Here is an 18,128-nt window from a genome sequence, read left to right on the forward strand (position 1 = left end):
TGTAGTAGTAATAGGAGTAGTAGTAGTAGTTATAGTGCTAGCTGATGCAGTAATAGTAGTGGTAGTAGTAGTGGTAATAGTTGATGTAATAACAGTTGTAGTTGTAGTAGTTGATGCAGTAATAGTAGTAGTAGTAATAGTGGTCGTGGTACTAGTTCATAGTACTCTACTCAAAACGGGTCTTAAATCCATTTCCACACTTGATTTTTTAAAAACACCATAAAATGTACATTAATTCATACAAATATTTAATATCAAATGAAATGTAATTGGCTTACCTGTTCATGCCAGTTCATGCCTGTTTGTTATATGTTTTAGGGGAGGTGGTCTTGTCACTCTGTCTTGCACGATCATCTTTTTTAATGGTGATCGTGCTACATACATGTTTTTATGTGCAATTAAAAATCAAAATGTAATAGTAGTTGTAGTTTTGTTTTTGTAGAAATAGTCATAGTAGTAGTTCCTTCTCTTACAAAGGGTTTTCAGCCCCGGGGCAGGTCTGGCTCTGTAGACATGTGTTTGGCTGGTGCAGAAGTCGCCAGCTCCTACAGCCACAGCCCCATTTGCCATCAAACCACGGAAACTTACAAAGAGTGAAGCCTCCTGCAGGGTTCAACGGGATGATGCCCACAGTGCTCCACATGGAGGCGGGTGGGTTTTAGCTCTGGGTTACGCTGGGCTACGATTATAAAAATAAAACAGTAGCAGTAAATTGTAGTAGTAGTAGTAGTAGTAGTGGTAGTGGTAGTAGTTGTTGTTGTTTTAGTCATAGTTTTTGTTGTTGTAGTAGTAGTAGTAGTAGTAGTAGTAGTAGTTGTTGTAGTAGTAGTCGTAGTTGTTGTTGTAGTAGTAGTCGTAGTTGTTGTTGTAGTAGTAGTCGTAGTTGTTGTTGTTGTTCTAGTAGTAGTGGTAGTAGTAGTAGTCGTAGTTGTTGTTGTTGTTGTAGTAGTAGTAGTAGTAGTCATAGTCGTTGTTGTTGTAGTAGTAGTAGTAGTAGTCGTAGTTGTTGTTGTAGTAGTAGTAGTAGTAGTAGTAGTAGTCGTAGTTGTTGTTATTTTAGTCGTATTTGTTGTTGTAGTAGTAGTAGTCATAGTCGTTGTTGTTGTAGTAGTAGTAGTAGTAGTTATTGTTGTAGTAGTAGTCGTAGTTGTTGTTATTTTAGTCGTAGTTGTTGTTGTTGTAGTAGTAGTAGTAGTAGTTGTAGTCGTAGTTGTTGCTGTAAAATGATTCTGTAAAATGATTGACACTTCTGAAGTGTTTTGCTCAAGGGCACAACAGTAGCACGTCAGTCTGCCAACCTTCTATTATGTTTGATGTCAACTTCAGCTGATTATTGTGTTGCTACTTGCAATCCTGCAAATCCAGTTTGTCTGAGCGCATGTAAACACCTTCTTAAACACTGTAGAAGAAGTGAATTAGCTACAGTCAAATCCAAGTCAATCCCAACATACTTCTGCGGCCTCTTCTGTCAAGTATGCAGTTTGACTAATCCATAAAATTATAATTTGTCCAAAGCGACCTCTGTGCGTCACTTTACTGCCTTCCTGTTATTCTTGCTCTCCATCTAACTGAAGCAAAGCTGATTTAGCACAAACACAGCTGAGCGCAATAAGAGCGTGTAGCAAGCTAGCCCTAAGTGGATTTACATATTGGATTTCAGGGCGACCCGTTCCGTTGTAAGCCTCCCAAAGTCCCGTCGGGAGCTTTAGTCAGATCATAATGCTTGTTTTCAGTGCTAATGCCAAACACACACATATCATAGAGCTGTAATGAACCTGCCAAACATGTGGCCACAGCAGAGCAGGAGCACCGGAGCACCTGTGTGTGGACACTTCCAGGGAAATGATTTTAGCAAAGTGAAAAGGTTGAAAGCAACATTTTGGTGACATTATGTAACAGTTTATTGAAACATCTGGAAATACTTTTTTTTCTATAAATATACTTTGCCTTAGTATGTCGGTGTTATCCCTCATTCGTCCAGGCGTGTTCCATAGTAGAAAAAGCTTCAGTTGTAGTCATCTGGACTCAGTTAGAAAAAAATAGACGTTTCGACTCTCATCCAAGAGTCATTGTCAATGACACTTGACAATGACTCTTGGATGAGAGTCGAAACGTCTATTTTTTTCTAACTGAGTCCAGATGACTACAACTGAAGCTTTTCCTTTGCCTTAGTAGTTCATACCAATTATTAACGATAATTAAGGTGTCGTTATTATAAGGATGTACCAACAAATATTGTGATTGAACTAATGACCCATTTTAGTAGATTATTTGAGTTAGTAATACCCCTTGCGTAGTAGGTTTAGTAATTTTCCTAGCTGTGAAAATACACACTGGTCTTTTTGTTTCCTTTTTCTCTTTGACAAAAATATATATGTAATTTGCTAGTTGTAACGTTTGATACTTTGGAGCACTGATTGGATGTAGTTTTGTTATTTCCCCCTATAGTTTTGGACATTTTTGCTTTGCTACTCAAAGATTGTATCTACTGAAAGTACAAATTACTTATCTATGAAGCGTTCCCTCATCAGGATTTGTATTAGCACACCATCTACAGGCAGCAGATGGAATTATCAAGGTGGAAACAACAGAAGCTAGCTTTCCCACGACATGCTAATACATGCAAGCATTTGTAATGAACGTAGTTTTTGAGTCAGAAATGCTCAAAAGTGTAGTATGGACTAAAACAGCACGGGGGCCCTTGGGATCTCTACATTTGACGTCACAAATCTGGGAAATGTGATATTCAGTGTTTTTGTGAGGCTCAAAGAAGACAAGCTTGTAAACAGGAATAAAGAAACAATCATGAATGAAGTAAAATACAACTCCAGCTATGTTTTTAATGAGGAAACGATGTTATAACATGATTAAAAGCTCCAAAAGTGCATCATATGTGCGCATTAATTTAGTTACATTGTTATTAGAAATGTGAGCCATTTCTTTCCTCCTTTAAGCTATTTTACATCTGACTTGCACTTGTTACCATGAGGACTTTGCTAAAACACTGAAAACTTGCTACATTCAACATAACAACATCTGGAATTGTGTTACACTAAGCCTTTTGTTATCGCCCTGCCAAATCTCTCCTCTGCAGCGCTGTGCAAATACCCCAGTGTCTGTCCGTGCACCTGTGTACGGCGAGGACTGTCGGAACAGCAGTGCAGCTAAATCCTCGTTTCCCTGCGAGACTCCCCTGATGCAGCGCTGACCTCTGACCCTGACCCCCTCACCCCCACACCCCCATCCCGCCCCCGATCTGACAGGAGCTGATCGGCCTCATATTTCATCCAGCTGCGCGCACTCATACACACACGGTTTAAGACGGACATTTTTCACACCACCATCTATCTGTCTGTTGGGTCTCATCTCTGCAGCCGGGGGGAAGCCATCGTTAGGCAGTTAGGGCGACTGCACCGGGCTGCATGGCGGTTGAGTGGTTAGCAATCCTACATCACAGAAAGATGATTGTTTGATGTATTGGGTGGTGCCTTTGTGTGTGGGGTTTATTGGTTCTCCTTGTGACTCATTAACCCTAAAACGTGCACGATTTGTAGTCCTGATCGTAAACTGAGCTCGAGTTCTGGAGACGGGGCCCTGAGCACCAAAAACTCTCCGTATGACAAGGAGATTTTTTATTCCAAAAATGAAAATGTGCTTCTTAAGATGTGCCATTAGTGCTGCACAGTGGGAGGTGTTCATGTATCTCCAGGGTTTTTCTGCCCCAGGAAAAATGTTGGCCTGTGCTGTAGATTTAAGACTGATAAAATATGCGTTTATGTCTAATAAATGCGTCATCTTACTCATAATCTTTTAAGTAGGGTATTGAATAAAATGATTGAGTTTTCTCTCAATATTCAACATAAGTTATATTAATATATATGTTTTTCCTCAGCCCTAAACACAGAGGAGTGCGCAGTGCATCTCGCCATCTTAGCCACATTCAAGCACATAATGATAGGCCCTGGCTCCAACCACAGGCCCTGCATGTGGAGCCAACCACCAAGTCCTCTGCATGCATCCTTTCACTTCTATTTTAATACACGTCCACATTTGATAAAAAACAGGAATTCTAATAGACCATGTATGAGCTGCGGGTGGAATCCTGGGTACGGCCAGACTGATGTGCTCTATTTTACACAGATATGGTATTGGGTTTAGTAATGCAGCCTGATAATGACTAGTCTTATATGGAAAAAAGATATCAACATCACACAGATAAAACGTATCTATAAAAGTACTGTAAAAGCAACACAAATATAAATGTCTTTGTAATACCTACACAAAATAATAATAACATGTCTGTTGTGTTCTGCTGCAGCTCCCACGTTGGCGCCCAGCACCCAGGCCCCGAGCACGACCCCGTCTGACGATTGTGACGATGAGGTCAACTGCCACAGCGGCACAGGTGACCACTACGACAGGACAGGTGCTCACATCGCTCTTTATGAGACTGCACACTAACCACAACCCTCCCCTTTCACCCTTAGCCCCTCCCCTTTACACATGTATCCTCCCCTTTAACACTTAGCCCCTCCCCTTTACACATATACCTCATCCTTTAACCCTTAGCCCCTCCCCTTTACAAATATACCTCATCCTTTAACCCTTAGCCCCTCCCCTTTACAAATATACCTCATCCCTTAGCCCCTCCCCTTTACACATAAACCTCATCCTTCAACACTTAGTCCCCCAGAGAGTCTGAGGACTACGACAAAGTCTGAGGAATAAAGTCTGGCGGTAATGCAACACTTGGATGCCAACCGCCATAAAACAACAACAACAACAACAACAACTTAGTCCCCCACTTTTCACATAAAGGGGGGGCTTCCCTTTGACCACTAGCCACTCCCCTTTATACCTATACCCTCCCCTTCAAGCCTTAGCCCCTCCCCTTTGCACTTATTCCCTCCAATTGAATCTTTAGCAGCATCCTTCAATCCTTAGCCACACCCCTTTAACCATTGCCACACCCTTTTAACATCCAGTCCCTCCCCTTAAACCCATAGCCCCACCTTCTTCCTGCTTCTGCTTTGTTAATGCCATTTTCCCTTGTTATAAAATAGATTTAAACAGAAGGCTTTGACATTTAAGTCAATTTAGAAACAATACACAAGATATGCTGATATAATAATGTAGGTTAAATGCAATTTCAAACTAAAATTGTTATTAATAAATGATGCGTAAAGATAAAAACAAAACATCACGTCTCAATAGAAGAGAATAATAAATAAACACTCAAAAGATCGACCAATTGGTACATTTATGGCCAGAACAAATCAGATAACTACAGAAATAGATAACCCACTAGATAAATCTGATCACATGACAGTTCATTTGTGGATTTTTTGTATAGAGTAACTTGTATTTGAGAGATAAAGTACACCGACTCTTTCAATCGTTATCATTTTTGTCTTTGCCGCCTCAGTTTACCCTTTCTTTTTGCTTAATTTTCCTTGTCAAAACCTGCACAATCAGATTGAAGCAGATTTTACGGTTTACATTTCAATTATCTGATAACTCGAGAAATCAGATAATGATAATAGCCAATGTTATGGAAGAAAGCATACAATTCACCATTTGAACCAATCCCTCAGCACAGTTTTGGAAAAAGACTGGGGATTTCCTCAGTTTGCACCTGGCTCCCTGTCATAACCGCAGTCCTCACGCGCCCTCTGCTGGTCCTCACGTTCCCCTGCACGCTCCCCGACCACCACAGCTCTAATGATGCGCACCTGAGCCCCTCCCCCTCTGCTCCTGCCTCTGCCCGACATTAGCACATTTGCCTGGGAGTCGTCCACACACCTGCTGCTGCTGCTGCTGCTGCTGCTGCTGCTGCTGCTGCTGCTGCTGCTGCTGCTGCTGCTGCTGCTGCTGCCGCTGCCGCTGCTGCTGCTGCTGCTGTTGCCGAGCATATACCTACAGCTAGCCCCCGTGTCCCCCTCGTTTCTCCCCTCTTCTCTCCTCTGGTTCCACTTGGCCTGGTTTCCTACTAACCCACTGACTCTGTGCCCGTTCCCCTCTCTCTGCCTGACTACACCGCACCGCCTCCCCCCGCTCACAGCAGCCACGAACACGATGGCGCCGTTCTACTGTCTTGTGTTGAATAGACTCAGACTAGTTAGAACGAAAGGGCGGCTGAAAAATGTTGAAGGAACGTTGTCCATAGCAGTTCATTATATGATCTGTATATGATATGTTACTGTTTTAGTTTTAAGATAAGATAAGATATTCCTTTATTGTCCACACATGGGGAAATTTCATTGTTGCAACGCAGGTAGATACAGAGGAAAAGGACAGGCTTATTTGAAGGCTTTGTGCATTCACATTTGAACACACCACATCAAAATTAGGACTAAACTGGGATTAAACTCAGACTAAACCTGGACCAAACCAAGTCTACATCAGGACTAAACTGTTATCAAACCCAGTGTCTCATAAATTGGCAAATTATGTTTCCCCCACCAGAAAGTGTACCTTAAAAGTACAACTTCGAGCCAAAAATCCAACCACTACACGCTGTCTCCAGCATTTTATCTGGGGATCAGAGCTGATTGGCTGTGCAAGGGTGGTCCACCCGGCCTCACTTTTCCATCTTAAGAAGCAGTTCCATAGCTGTGCTCGTGGCCAAACATGTCAAAGGGTTTGTGAGCGCTAGGAACAAGTTAGATATAAATAACGACTTCCTCATTTCAAAATGTCAAAATAAAGTACCCCAGCTTTAATGTAATATAAGAATCCAATGTAATATTAGATAAGATACAGAATTAATACACCAGAAATGATAAAACTGTGACTTTGTATTACTGGTATTGCTCTTAGAACATGCAATTTTACAAAAAAAATGTTTGTTTAATTGCCAACACAAATTGAAAGTCTATGGATATTAGAAGCAACTGTAAAACCTGGTGGTATCAAACAATGTGACTAGCTAACCATGCTAACTGTTTTCGTGTCGTTCTAGGGGGCCCCACTACACCTGAGGCCACCACCACTGAAGTGGACACCATTCCTCGTGAGTTTGAACACCCATCTTTCCTTATCCTCGAAGCACTTTATGGAAAAAAATGATATGACATTTGAGTGAATTTCCATCGCTGTGTGCAGAGTTTAGTTAATGACTAGCTGCCGGTGCTGCTCCGATGTGGCTGTTATTACGGCTGATGATATGGCCCCGCTGACAGGGCGAGAGAGGTTGATTAGCACTGGCGCTCCGCTGCTGCCTCGTCAGCATAATCACTAATCACCGAGCACATTTAAACACACACGCGCAACACCCACAGCAAACAAAAGGCCAACACGCAAATGACCGCAGGAAATGAGGTGATGAGGAGGGCTCCGGGGGGCCACACACACCCCCTCGGTCCCCCACCTCCACGCCGGCACTGTCTGACCTTGGCTAATGGTCCATAGGTTTCATCCAGCTGCCTGCGGGTTTAGCTCAGATTTAGCATCATCGATTTTTTATATTCCTGCCTCAGAATAACATCATGACTATTCACCTTATTATGAAAAGTGTTTTGGTAACTACACCTTAATTATACTTAATAAAGCATGAAGTTACAGTTACTAAGCATGAGTCAGTCTACATTCTTCATGTTCTTTATGTGTTAAGTATTCGTTCATGCTTTGTTAAGGCTATTAAAGTCTAGTTATTAAAAAGTGTTACTGGGTTTGCATCTAATCATTATCTTAAAAAATCACTAACGACTACAAAAGTTTATAAATCATTATTAACTACTTATTTCTATTCTTACATGTAGTTAGTTCATCACTAATTGATTAAAAATATGGAAGATAGAACTTATTATAGTGTTAGCCAAATGCAATTACATTATCGGGTACCACTTTGTAATAATTAGACCTTAATTCGTCTTAATAAAGCATGAAAAAGACTTAAATCATCATGAACAAATAGTTTATTGATAAGGATTCAGGCTTAGTAACTACTTAATTAAAAGGTTAGAGTTATGGTCTTAATTAAAGCACCAGTGTGTAAGATTTCAGTCAAAAAAAAGAAGCAAATCATTAATTACAGGTGTTTTTATTGTACTAAAAAAGCTTGATAAACATGCACTCTTGCTGTGAAGGGACTCATTTCTCCACAAACTTGACTTGTAACTTGTCCGCTGGAGGATCTATAACATGCACGTTTCCATGGTGATGTTCTTACTTTGCCTCAAACATTCCAAAGGCCAAAATCTCCAAGGACAATGTTCCGAAGAGTAATGCAGGTGGCGTACTGTATTTTGTAAGCCTGAATCTGAGTCTTTGTTCATACTTTATTAAGGTTATTAACAGTGTAATTATTATAAAGTCCAACCCCTGACCCTCAAACTTAATCTACGGTTTACAAAAACACAGAAAAACCCTGTGCGACCAATGAAAGGGCAAAAGATACAGTCTGAATATTCCACAGTAAAGCCTCACATCCCTCAATCTTGATATAACCTGATAACACCTATAATAATAATAAGGTGTCAGACATGCGCAGGTTCAAAGCCCGGCACAAAGAACCGGGCGTCTGGCTGGGTCGTCCAGAGGAAACTCGAACCCCCGCAGAGATTCGGCCCTTTTAATGAGTACGAGGACTGTAGTAACAGGCGTCCGACAATGCACTCCCCCGCGGACAAGAATCTAGCACGGAGCGAAAATATAACACAAACGGAGCAAGTACTGTTGAAATTGGATAAAGAAAGCCTTCCAAGGGACACGGGGGAATGGGTGGGACGCCTGCCACGGCTCTCAGCTCCGGCGTGGGACTGAAAGGGGCCTCTCACACGGCTAAATACTACACAGCGGCACATTTCTTGTAATGATGTGGCGGCGGCTTTTAACCAATGTTTGCCTGTTGAACACAAAAGGCTGGAATTCCCCCGTGTGCGGCCGCATTTCAGAAGCAAGGCCACGTTCTGATGGAGAAATCGCGTGCCCAATTAAAATAGCGTATGAGGCGGTATGAAAAGCCAAGGAGAAGAGGAAGCAGGAGGTTAATAACACGTTTTTGTGCCCAGAGTCTGATAGAAAGAATGAACTGACTGGATTTGATCAGGTGTAAGTTCAAACTCAGTTCCTAATTTAGGTTGAACAAATGTGCAAATGCATTATTCATTTTAAAAATATATATACATTAAGCTATAAAAGGTGTAATTTAAAATCAAATGAATTGTATTGGTTAATTAAAATGGCATAAACAGCTTACGGTTAAAAATGCACTTAAAATATTGGCTAAAAGTTGGTTTAAAACATGTTTTAGAGTCTGACTACTAATTTGTATAAAATGTAACTTGTAATTAAACTTTAATTTGAATAACTTGATGATTAAGTGGTACGCTAAAATAAAATGACCTTAAATATACTGTATCATATTTAAAATAACATGTTTGAAGATAAAAGATATCACATACCCCATTGATTCAATCATCAATTACAATATTGTGTTTTGAACTGTTAATTGCTACAGTAACGGCCCTAATTTTTCATCACACTAAAACCAATGAATAAATTAACAGTTATTTAAATGATCTCTGACTTGTGTGCTCACTTCAACCAATACAGCAACAAACAAACAAACAAATAAATTATGAGGCAAAACCTTCTTTCTGCTCCCTCTCCTTCTCCGCTGTGCTCCCTCTCATCCACGTGCCTCTGCTGCCCCCTGGTGGTCGCACAGGATCAGAGCCAGTGGCCGCAGCCCTGAAGTGTAGCCTGCGGTCATACACGGCCCGAGAAGCCGCAGGTGCTTGTTAATGTCCACGGCTCCTGCAAACTCCAGGAGCAGGTCGTGTTCCTGTGGCGTCCGATCATTTAAAGAGCTCAGACATCAAACTAAAACACGAGGTGGACGTGAAAATGCAAATGTCTTACTGCGTTTGGTTCAAATCAAAACTGGCATTGGGTTTATATTGGTCAGGTGTAGGTTCTGCCACAGGCTTGTTTCCATGGTAATGTTATTGGTTTGCCTGGAATGTTCCTCAATACAGCATTAAACTTATCTATCGTGCATTGAATTCATTAAGGGTGCTTATATTGCTCAGAAATACATTGAAAAACACGCATTGTTTGTGTGCATTAACCATTTTTTTTCTTTATTTTATGCCTGATTATGTTTTCATGTCATTCTCATTCTTCAGTAACCTGTGTCCATCTACAGCTATTGTCTTTTACCTCATTAACTTAATCATTTTTTAATATTTACTTGCATTTACAATATTTGAAACTGCAAAACCAAGAATAACGTGACCAAAAGTGTCTCAGAAAGCCTGAAAACAGCATGATATAATGACACTTCTCCCTCTGTGGTTGTGGAGCAGCGTTCCTGTGGTTCGCCTGTGACTTTGGCTGGGCCAGTAATCCATCCTTCTGCAGCTGGACCTCTGAGGACACAGGCTCCAGGTGGCAGATCCAGTCCAGTGGAACTCCAACGCTCAACACCGGGCCTAACATGGACCATAAAGGTGAGGAAGACAACAACACTTCTGGTTTTCTTTTAAGAAGATAGAAGGAATTGGGCTCACAGTGCAAAAACAAGGCTGTAAACAGTTTTGTGTCATTTACAAAGAAACAATGTCTAAAACCTAAAGCAGTACATTACACGAATTCATCAAGTCTCACCATTTAAAGGACACACGCAACATTCACTTTTTTGAGCTTTCAAACCAAAAACATAATTAGAGTTGTATTTATCTCAATTCACACTTCTCTGAGCCCCAAAAAACACTTGCTTTCAAATTTCCACGTATTGTGCCATCATAAGTACATATTCTGAGGTCATGTGCTGTTTTTAAGTACATAAAGAGTATTATATTATATTATATTATTTATATCAAATTGCGTTCTTTGCAACTGCATTCATGTAGTAGCTGCCTATAGCTTTTATTGTTACAACTACACACTCAAATTCAACAGATCTCTCACTTTACACAGGTGGATCAGGGAACTTCATCTACACTCTAGCCACAGGCCCTCAGCAGACTGAAGTGGCCCGTCTGGTCAGCCCTATGGTCAGCTCTCCAGACGCTGACCTGTGCGTGTCCTTCTGGTACCACATGTTTGGGCCACACATCGGAACTCTGCACATCAAACAGCGCAAACAGACTCTGGATGGACCCGCGGACATCTTACTGTGGACTGTGAGCGGTCACCAGGGCAACCGCTGGAGGGAGGGGCGCGTGCTGGTCCCCAGGACCAACAGACCGTACCAGGTGAGAGCATGGAATTGAATATACAGCACAGAAGTCGATCTAGCAGGCTGTAGTACACAGGCACGAGTAATGTTACTCAAATTACATTTATTAACTTATCATCAACTTTTATTTCAAATGTTTTACGTTAAAAAGTGAAAAGTTGCCTGGAATATTCCACAGTATGACATTAAACATATCCAGCATTTATTCAATTGCAGGAGTTAAAGGTTTGATGCTATATAAATGTTGAATGTTGCTCGCAAACATCTCTATGGAGACAAACAGGTGGCAAAAGTCACATTTACACTTTTAAATTGAAAAAAATAAAATGAATAAAATACTAAATTAATTATCTGAAATATTTGAGTAGTTTTATCATTTTTTTTATATAATTGCATTTATTTATTTTAATACTGTTGAGTACTTTTTGCCTTCTCTTTGTGTAATGTTATTTTAAGTAATAAAGTATATTCACTTTGGTAGGTTACGACAAAACATACTTCTAACCGGGATGTAATGTCCCAGGCGTTATTCAAAAGACCATGTGAATTGTCTTTTAATCTGATTATTAATAACTTTTTTCTGCCCACTTCGACTTAAGTTTGGTGAAATAGTTTGGCCGCCTCATTGAAGTATGTCGTCCGTTTGCAGATGGTGATCGAGGGTCTGGTGGAGAGGAAGAGCTGGGGAGACATAGCTGTTGATGACATAAAGGTTCTGAATGGACTGAGCGCCGCCGACTGCAAAGGTAACACCAGCCACGCCTCCTTCTGCTGTTGTGAGTTTGTAATGTCACTTCTAACCATGAAATGTCGCCCTGCACAGATCCTGCTGTACCCACAGAAGCCATGTTACCGGAGGATAGCTACACCGATATCTGTAAGTCCTGCTTTGTCTTTATTGTCTTGCTAGTGCTAAATGTATTTGAGACATCTAGTGGAGGTTGAAAGTGGAGGTTAAAATCCCCACCACAGAAAAGTGTTCCTGGAGAGTTGTTAAATATAATACAGTGTGACCATACAAAGGGTTTCTAAGCCCCAGAGCAAAAGTTACAACCGTATTTTCCGAACTATAAGTCGCACCGGAGTAAAAGTCGCACCAGCCAAAAAAGGCATAATGGAGACGAAAAAAACATATATAAGTCGCACTGGAGTATAAGTCGCATTTTTGGGGGGAAATTTATTTGATACAATCCAGGACCAAGAACAGACATTTAACCTTTAAATGCAATTTAAAATAATAACAGTTTAGAGAACATGGTGAATAGGTGTACATATGCTAACGCTAACACCTTCAGCTACATGACATATGCTAACGCTAACACCTTCAGCTACATGACGTATGCTAACGCTAACACCTTCAGCTACATGAGGCACAGACAGAACTGTGGTAAGTGTCTGGTATGTTAACGTAACATATGAACAGTTATTCAGATAACTATAGCATAAAGAACATGCTAACAAGTTTACCAAAGCATCAGTTTTACCCCAAATCACTAAATCCATTGAATTCTTCTTCCTCTGTGTCACTTCTAAACAACTCCACAAACTCCAGAGGAAGAGGAAGTGCAGATTCTTCTTCTGCGTCGCTTAGAGCCTAGAGCACCCTCTTGTGGTTGTCAGTGTGAAAATAATCAACATGTGAAATGCAGTTGCCAGTGTGAAAATAATGAATAATATCACATATAAGTCGCTCTGGAGTATAAGTCGCACCCCGGCCAAAACTATGTAAAAAGGTGCGATTTATAGTCCAGGAAATACATTAAGTGGTCTCAAATCTACTGTGTCATGTCCCATTTAACATTTGAATTCTTACAACTATTACATCTACAAATGTTATTTTATTGCACACAAAACATTGAAATTGGGACTAAAATAAAATGAAATAAACGAGAGCTAGAACAACCAAGTCTACATCGGGTCTAAACCAGGATCAGAGCAGCCTGTTTACTTAAAACCATATATATATTTTTTAAAATGTTTCTTTCAACTTTCCAAATATAATGGAAACCGCCACTCATGTTATTTTTCCTCCTTCTCCCTTCCAGTGGAGGAAATCACGGAGTACCCGGACCTTGTGGAGACCAATCAAATAAGTGGCGCGGGCAACATGCTGAAGACGCTGGACCCCATCCTCATCACCATCATCGCCATGTCGGCCCTGGGGGTGTTCTTGGGCGCCATCTGTGGAGTGGTGCTGTACTGCGCTTGCTCACATGGGGCCATGTCTGACAGGAATTTATCGGCTCTGGAGAACTATAACTTTGAGCTGGTGGACGGCGTCAAGCTAAAGAAAGACAAACTAAACGTACAGAGCTCATATTCAGAGGCGTGAGGAAATGAAATAACTTTTTTTATAGTAAACAACTGTGCAAAAGTGGGTGGATTTCCAAAGAAGTCTACGCCAGACTGTTAAGGCACATCCACTATAGAGAGGAGGCGGGCTCTACGGACTGCCCCGCCCTCTATTTGTCAGAGCGACACAACCAATGGGACGTCAACTCTGGACTGCTATTTTTCTCAGGAGCTGCCGTAAAAGAAACCTACCAGTAGGGGTCACTGTGTACAAACAAAATACAGAGAAAATATGTACATACGATCTAGATGATATTTTAATTTTCTATTATGATTTTCATTCATTTTTACAATCGGATGCTGGTGTTGAGACCAATTTATTAATAATGTCTAAAGTATTTATCTTTTTTTTTTTTTCAAGGAGAGATGTTTTTCTTTAAGTTGATGAAGGCTATTGTTTATATTTGACAAATTTCTACTAAAAAAGAACCATATCCAGCAAAACTGTAGATGCATCCCTGTGATGTGGCATATACAGGGTGTGCCCATAACACATGACCCAGACGCCCCGCCCCCTTTCCCCTTTGACCCCTGTCACTCAAAAAGTGAGGGTCTACTTCATGGCAATGTGTATGGTTCTTTCTGACAGTGCCTTCCCATCATGCTCTCTTGGTTGTCACAGGAAACAAGGCGACGTAACTCTTTGCAAAACGGGATCCAGTCTATCGCATCGCTTCGTCTGACTCGTTCATTGTTTATGGTCCAGGAAAAACGCACTGTAAATATATGTTTTAATATATTTTATTGCCCTTTTTTTAAAACTAAAGTAAAGATGGCTGCAGTATCCCTTTTTTCATGGGTCATTTGTGTGTGTGTAAATACAATCTCCTGAATGTTTTGTGAAAGGTGTCTTGTTGTTGTTTTTTTATTTGCAACGTGCATTCAAGCCATCCGTTAGTCAAAATTCCATAGCAATGCTAGTTAAGCTATCAAAACTCATTCTTTGACACTTGTTTTGACTTTACACCAGTATATTTTAATGTACCATAGCTCATAGAGACGGCAGAAGAGGCAGTGATGTTACGCTAGCTGTCGACATACCAAATAAAGAAGCAACAATCATCATCGCTGCATTGCTTTAGCCAACATTAGCACATCCTCTTGTCACTGTGGATTGTTCATTGCAGATTTTGGACAATACTAGCTTGAATGCACTTTGTTCCCGATTCCCCAGTATTAGGAGTCTCTTTTCTAAGGGAGGGTTTTGAAAGGCTCTCGCTAACTAACTGAAGATTGGTGCTATCATCACTTTTCATTATGCTGTACCTGTAGCTTCTGTATGGCCCGTCTGGCCGCGAGTCACTCACCCATGTGTAGCAGCAGCCATAATGTTGTGATGTCATAAAGATGAGACGCTGGGTCAGTTTCACAAAAGTTTAGTTTTATTTATTTGATTTTGTGTTATGTTGGTCTATAGAAGGCTATAAACAGTTGAGCTAGCGGCCAAAGTGTTGAGTAGAGTGTGTTTATTATTTTGAATTAAAAGATTATTGAAAAATCCATCATTTTAATTGTGGCGAGTTTAGTCGGCGTAGTAATGGCAGTTTTTTTTATCACTACTTAACAACTACAGAGGTCCATTATAACTGCATTTTTACATGTAAGCTTATCTGTTCACACATAAACATAGTGTTATTATCACTACACAGGCCAATATAATGTTTACATAATCATCTGGTTTGTCTAAAATCATTTCTACATGCAATAAAAGCAGATTTTTTTTTTTATTGTTTTGCTGTTGCATGGCAATGTGGCACATCCTGTTGCATCCAGACATAAGGTGGAGGCGACAACAACAACAACAACAACAACAACAGTAGCCTGCCTGTCTTTTGACCCCCTGGCTGGAGAACAATGGTTACCAACAAGACCGCTCTTCCTGTGCACATTCATTCATTTCATTCATTTTCTACTGCCTGTTCCCTTTAGGGGTCGTGGGTGACTGAAGTCTATCCCAGTGACTTTGGGCTTTAGGCGGGGTACACCCTGGACAGTGGCCAGCTCGTTGCAGGGTCAACAGTCTAGTAAACACTCTAAAATATAGAAACATCTGAGTACATTATGTTATGATGTGTTCTTGGAGTATTTTAAAGAAAACACATTGGGTATTTGCAATGATTGGTCTAGATAAGTGGTATTTGACTCTAGAACACGAGCTAGCGATCCAAAACTGTAAAGGTTACCTAACCACAATGCTAGCAAGGTGTTGTTCAATCCCAAACAGCTAGCCTGACCACAGACTTGCACTGTACAAAATGTTTGACTCGAATCTAATGTGTTTTGTGAAACTGACCTAGGACATTACCTCAATCAGGTCCAAAACAGTTCCTCTCTGCGGCTTCACCAAAGGACGTTTCACCACTCACCACCGTCACCGACTAAAGACTGGGTTTGTAGAGCTTTTGTACGTCTTTTTAGCTCCAACACGACACCCTCTTTGTGAACTCTTCTCTTGAGACAATCCCGTGGCAGGACAGTACAAGAGGATTGGACTTTTGTGTGAACTTTAAGGAAAAGGGCCCATTGTGGGATACTATGGAGGCCCACGGGAGCCGCTAACAATCACAGTATTGGTCCAAGGGTGTTTTTCTATGTGTGTGTGATTTACGTCGTGTTGTGGTGAAGACTTAAACTTATTTTTCGTAAGTTCCTTTTGATTTTTTTCCCGTTTTTTGCCCACCCTTCTCGTCTTTACCGCTTCAAGCTCTTTGGGATAGTAGCTAAAGGACTAAGCTAGAGAAAACGGATACTGTAGCGCTGGACTCAAAAGATGTTGCACTGATAAATATATTTAAGAAGATTTATGTGTTTTTAGCGTTCATTTGCAAAAAATGTGGAAAATTTCAAAAAACACCTGTTTCATTTTTATATGTAGTTTCAGATTATGTGAAATAATTCTGAAATGTAAAAAAAAAATGAGATGGCTTTGCCCCCTCCCCCACCATGGACATATTGATGCTTCGTTTTGTACTGTCATCCGATTTTGTGCAGATTTTGTTTTGTTTTTTACAAGATAAAATAAGACTTTTATTTTCAATACTGCTTCTGTAATTTGCTGTTGTAGGGAAAAAATGAATAAACAGCAAGGCCTTATAAAATCGATTGGTTTTATTACTATTATTTGAGCCATTTTCTTTGATTCATGATTCAGCAGTGGAGTCTACATCAATTGCTGGTGTAAAAGTTCAGGTAAAACTTTTACCACTAAAATGAAACACTCACAGTGGGAGATATGTGGATGAATGGTTTTACAATGAATTAATTATAAATATGAATCTTAACATTCAGTTTATTTTGAGAACATGACCACTCCAGAGACAAGGTTAAAACGTTCAAATCTAATATATCTGTTCTGAACAATTGTAATGATTATTCAGAGAGAGGTACATTAGACTCTCAATGGCGTTGCCAGTTTCAATAGTGACATCCAGTTGGTTTAACCTTTTAAATCTGGAGCGTCTGAGCTGAACATGAGACTTGGCCGGTCCATAAACTTAGAAGGACACACACTTGGATGTGTCCTTTAGCTGCAGGTCAAGGCTCTGGGAACACAGCTTCAGTTGTGATGACCTTTTTTAAAGCAGCACGAGGGCACGCTGTATGGCTCCTGTCAGGCTCCTGTCAGTCCTTACGGTGAGTGAATGAACATCTGGTGGGGACGGTACATGTTAAAGAACATACATGATATCTCCGTGACGATCCTCTGATAAAAGTGACAGCAGGAGAGTGACGCTTCGGAGGAAGGTGACAGTTGCTCTCCAAAACATGTCAAGGTAAAAACATCCTATTCTGTTTTAAAACTAACAAGCTAAAGTATCCGAAACACACTGGATTGGAGCCATTACCTAATTTCTATCAACACAAAGACACTAACCACTGAGCCACTGCCGCCTCACTACAGCACCTGGTCCTCTCACTGTCAATGCTAAACAGGCTCAGCCCAGTTTAACGTCTGAGATCACATCAGATTAGACATGTCTATGAATGATCTGAGCAGGCAAAACCACAATTCAATTGACAATACTTTTGCTGATATTCGTAAATGTGGTAAGATAATGGCTCTTACATTAGCACAAGTGTTCATCTTAAATCGATTGAAAACTCTACATCATATGAGATATTAAGTTAAGTCAAAACTAATCAAATGAGAGTGAGAGTGAGAGAAAGAAATAGAGAGAAAGAAAGAAAGACAGAGAACATGTTATTTATAATTTTTCATGTAAAATAGGATTACTCCTCTTAAGATTGTCTGTTCGACCATTCCACAAGTTAAGTCCTTTTTTAAATAAATCCTTTCCTTAACATATTAAAAGTTGTTTTCTAAGTAGATTCGAGTAGATAACTGACGTAGCTCTGACGTGGCTCTGAGGATCTTCTCTGCTGTTTTTAAATCTACAAATCATTCCCTGTCGGTGCTTTTCAGTCGTTTTATCATGATCAGTACAACTGCGTGCTGAGACCAGGAAGTAAACTGGCCCCGTAGAGATGTCTCTGGTCATTCGGGTACTTTTGAATTTTGGCACCACGCCCCCTTTTGGATGAAAACAAATAGTGTTAACAGATAGGCAGGGGCTACAAATGTTAGGAAAAA

The 18,128-nt window shown here is 40.5% G+C and overlaps 1 protein-coding gene across 2 annotated transcripts in view; it reads left to right on the forward strand.

Moving 5' to 3' along the window:
• LOC140364814 (neuropilin-1a-like) overlaps positions 1-16,637 on the forward strand; it is a 123,522-nt gene extending 106,885 nt beyond the window's left edge. Inside the window, exons 11-17 of one of the 2 annotated variants that reach the window (XM_072451185.1) lie at positions 4,319-4,405; positions 6,962-7,012; positions 10,311-10,454; positions 10,924-11,201; positions 11,835-11,931; positions 12,009-12,062; positions 13,231-16,637. In XM_072451185.1, the coding sequence (XP_072307286.1) occupies positions 4,319-4,405; positions 6,962-7,012; positions 10,311-10,454; positions 10,924-11,201; positions 11,835-11,931; positions 12,009-12,062; positions 13,231-13,517 (998 nt within the window). In that variant the 3' untranslated portion in view covers positions 13,518-16,637. Of the gene's footprint in view, positions 1-4,318; positions 4,427-6,961; positions 7,013-10,310; positions 10,455-10,923; positions 11,202-11,834; positions 11,932-12,008; positions 12,063-13,230 lie in introns of both variants that reach the window. The other variant, XM_072451186.1, reaches the window with a different exon arrangement.
• Positions 16,638-18,128: the final 1,491 nt, after the last annotated feature.

The sequence above is a fragment of the Eucyclogobius newberryi genome, unplaced genomic scaffold (genome assembly GCF_026437365.1).
Source record: "Eucyclogobius newberryi isolate DKJ021-1_F unplaced genomic scaffold, fEucNew1.0.hap1 SCAF_18, whole genome shotgun sequence".
NCBI lineage: Eukaryota > Metazoa > Chordata > Actinopteri > Gobiiformes > Gobiidae > Eucyclogobius > Eucyclogobius newberryi.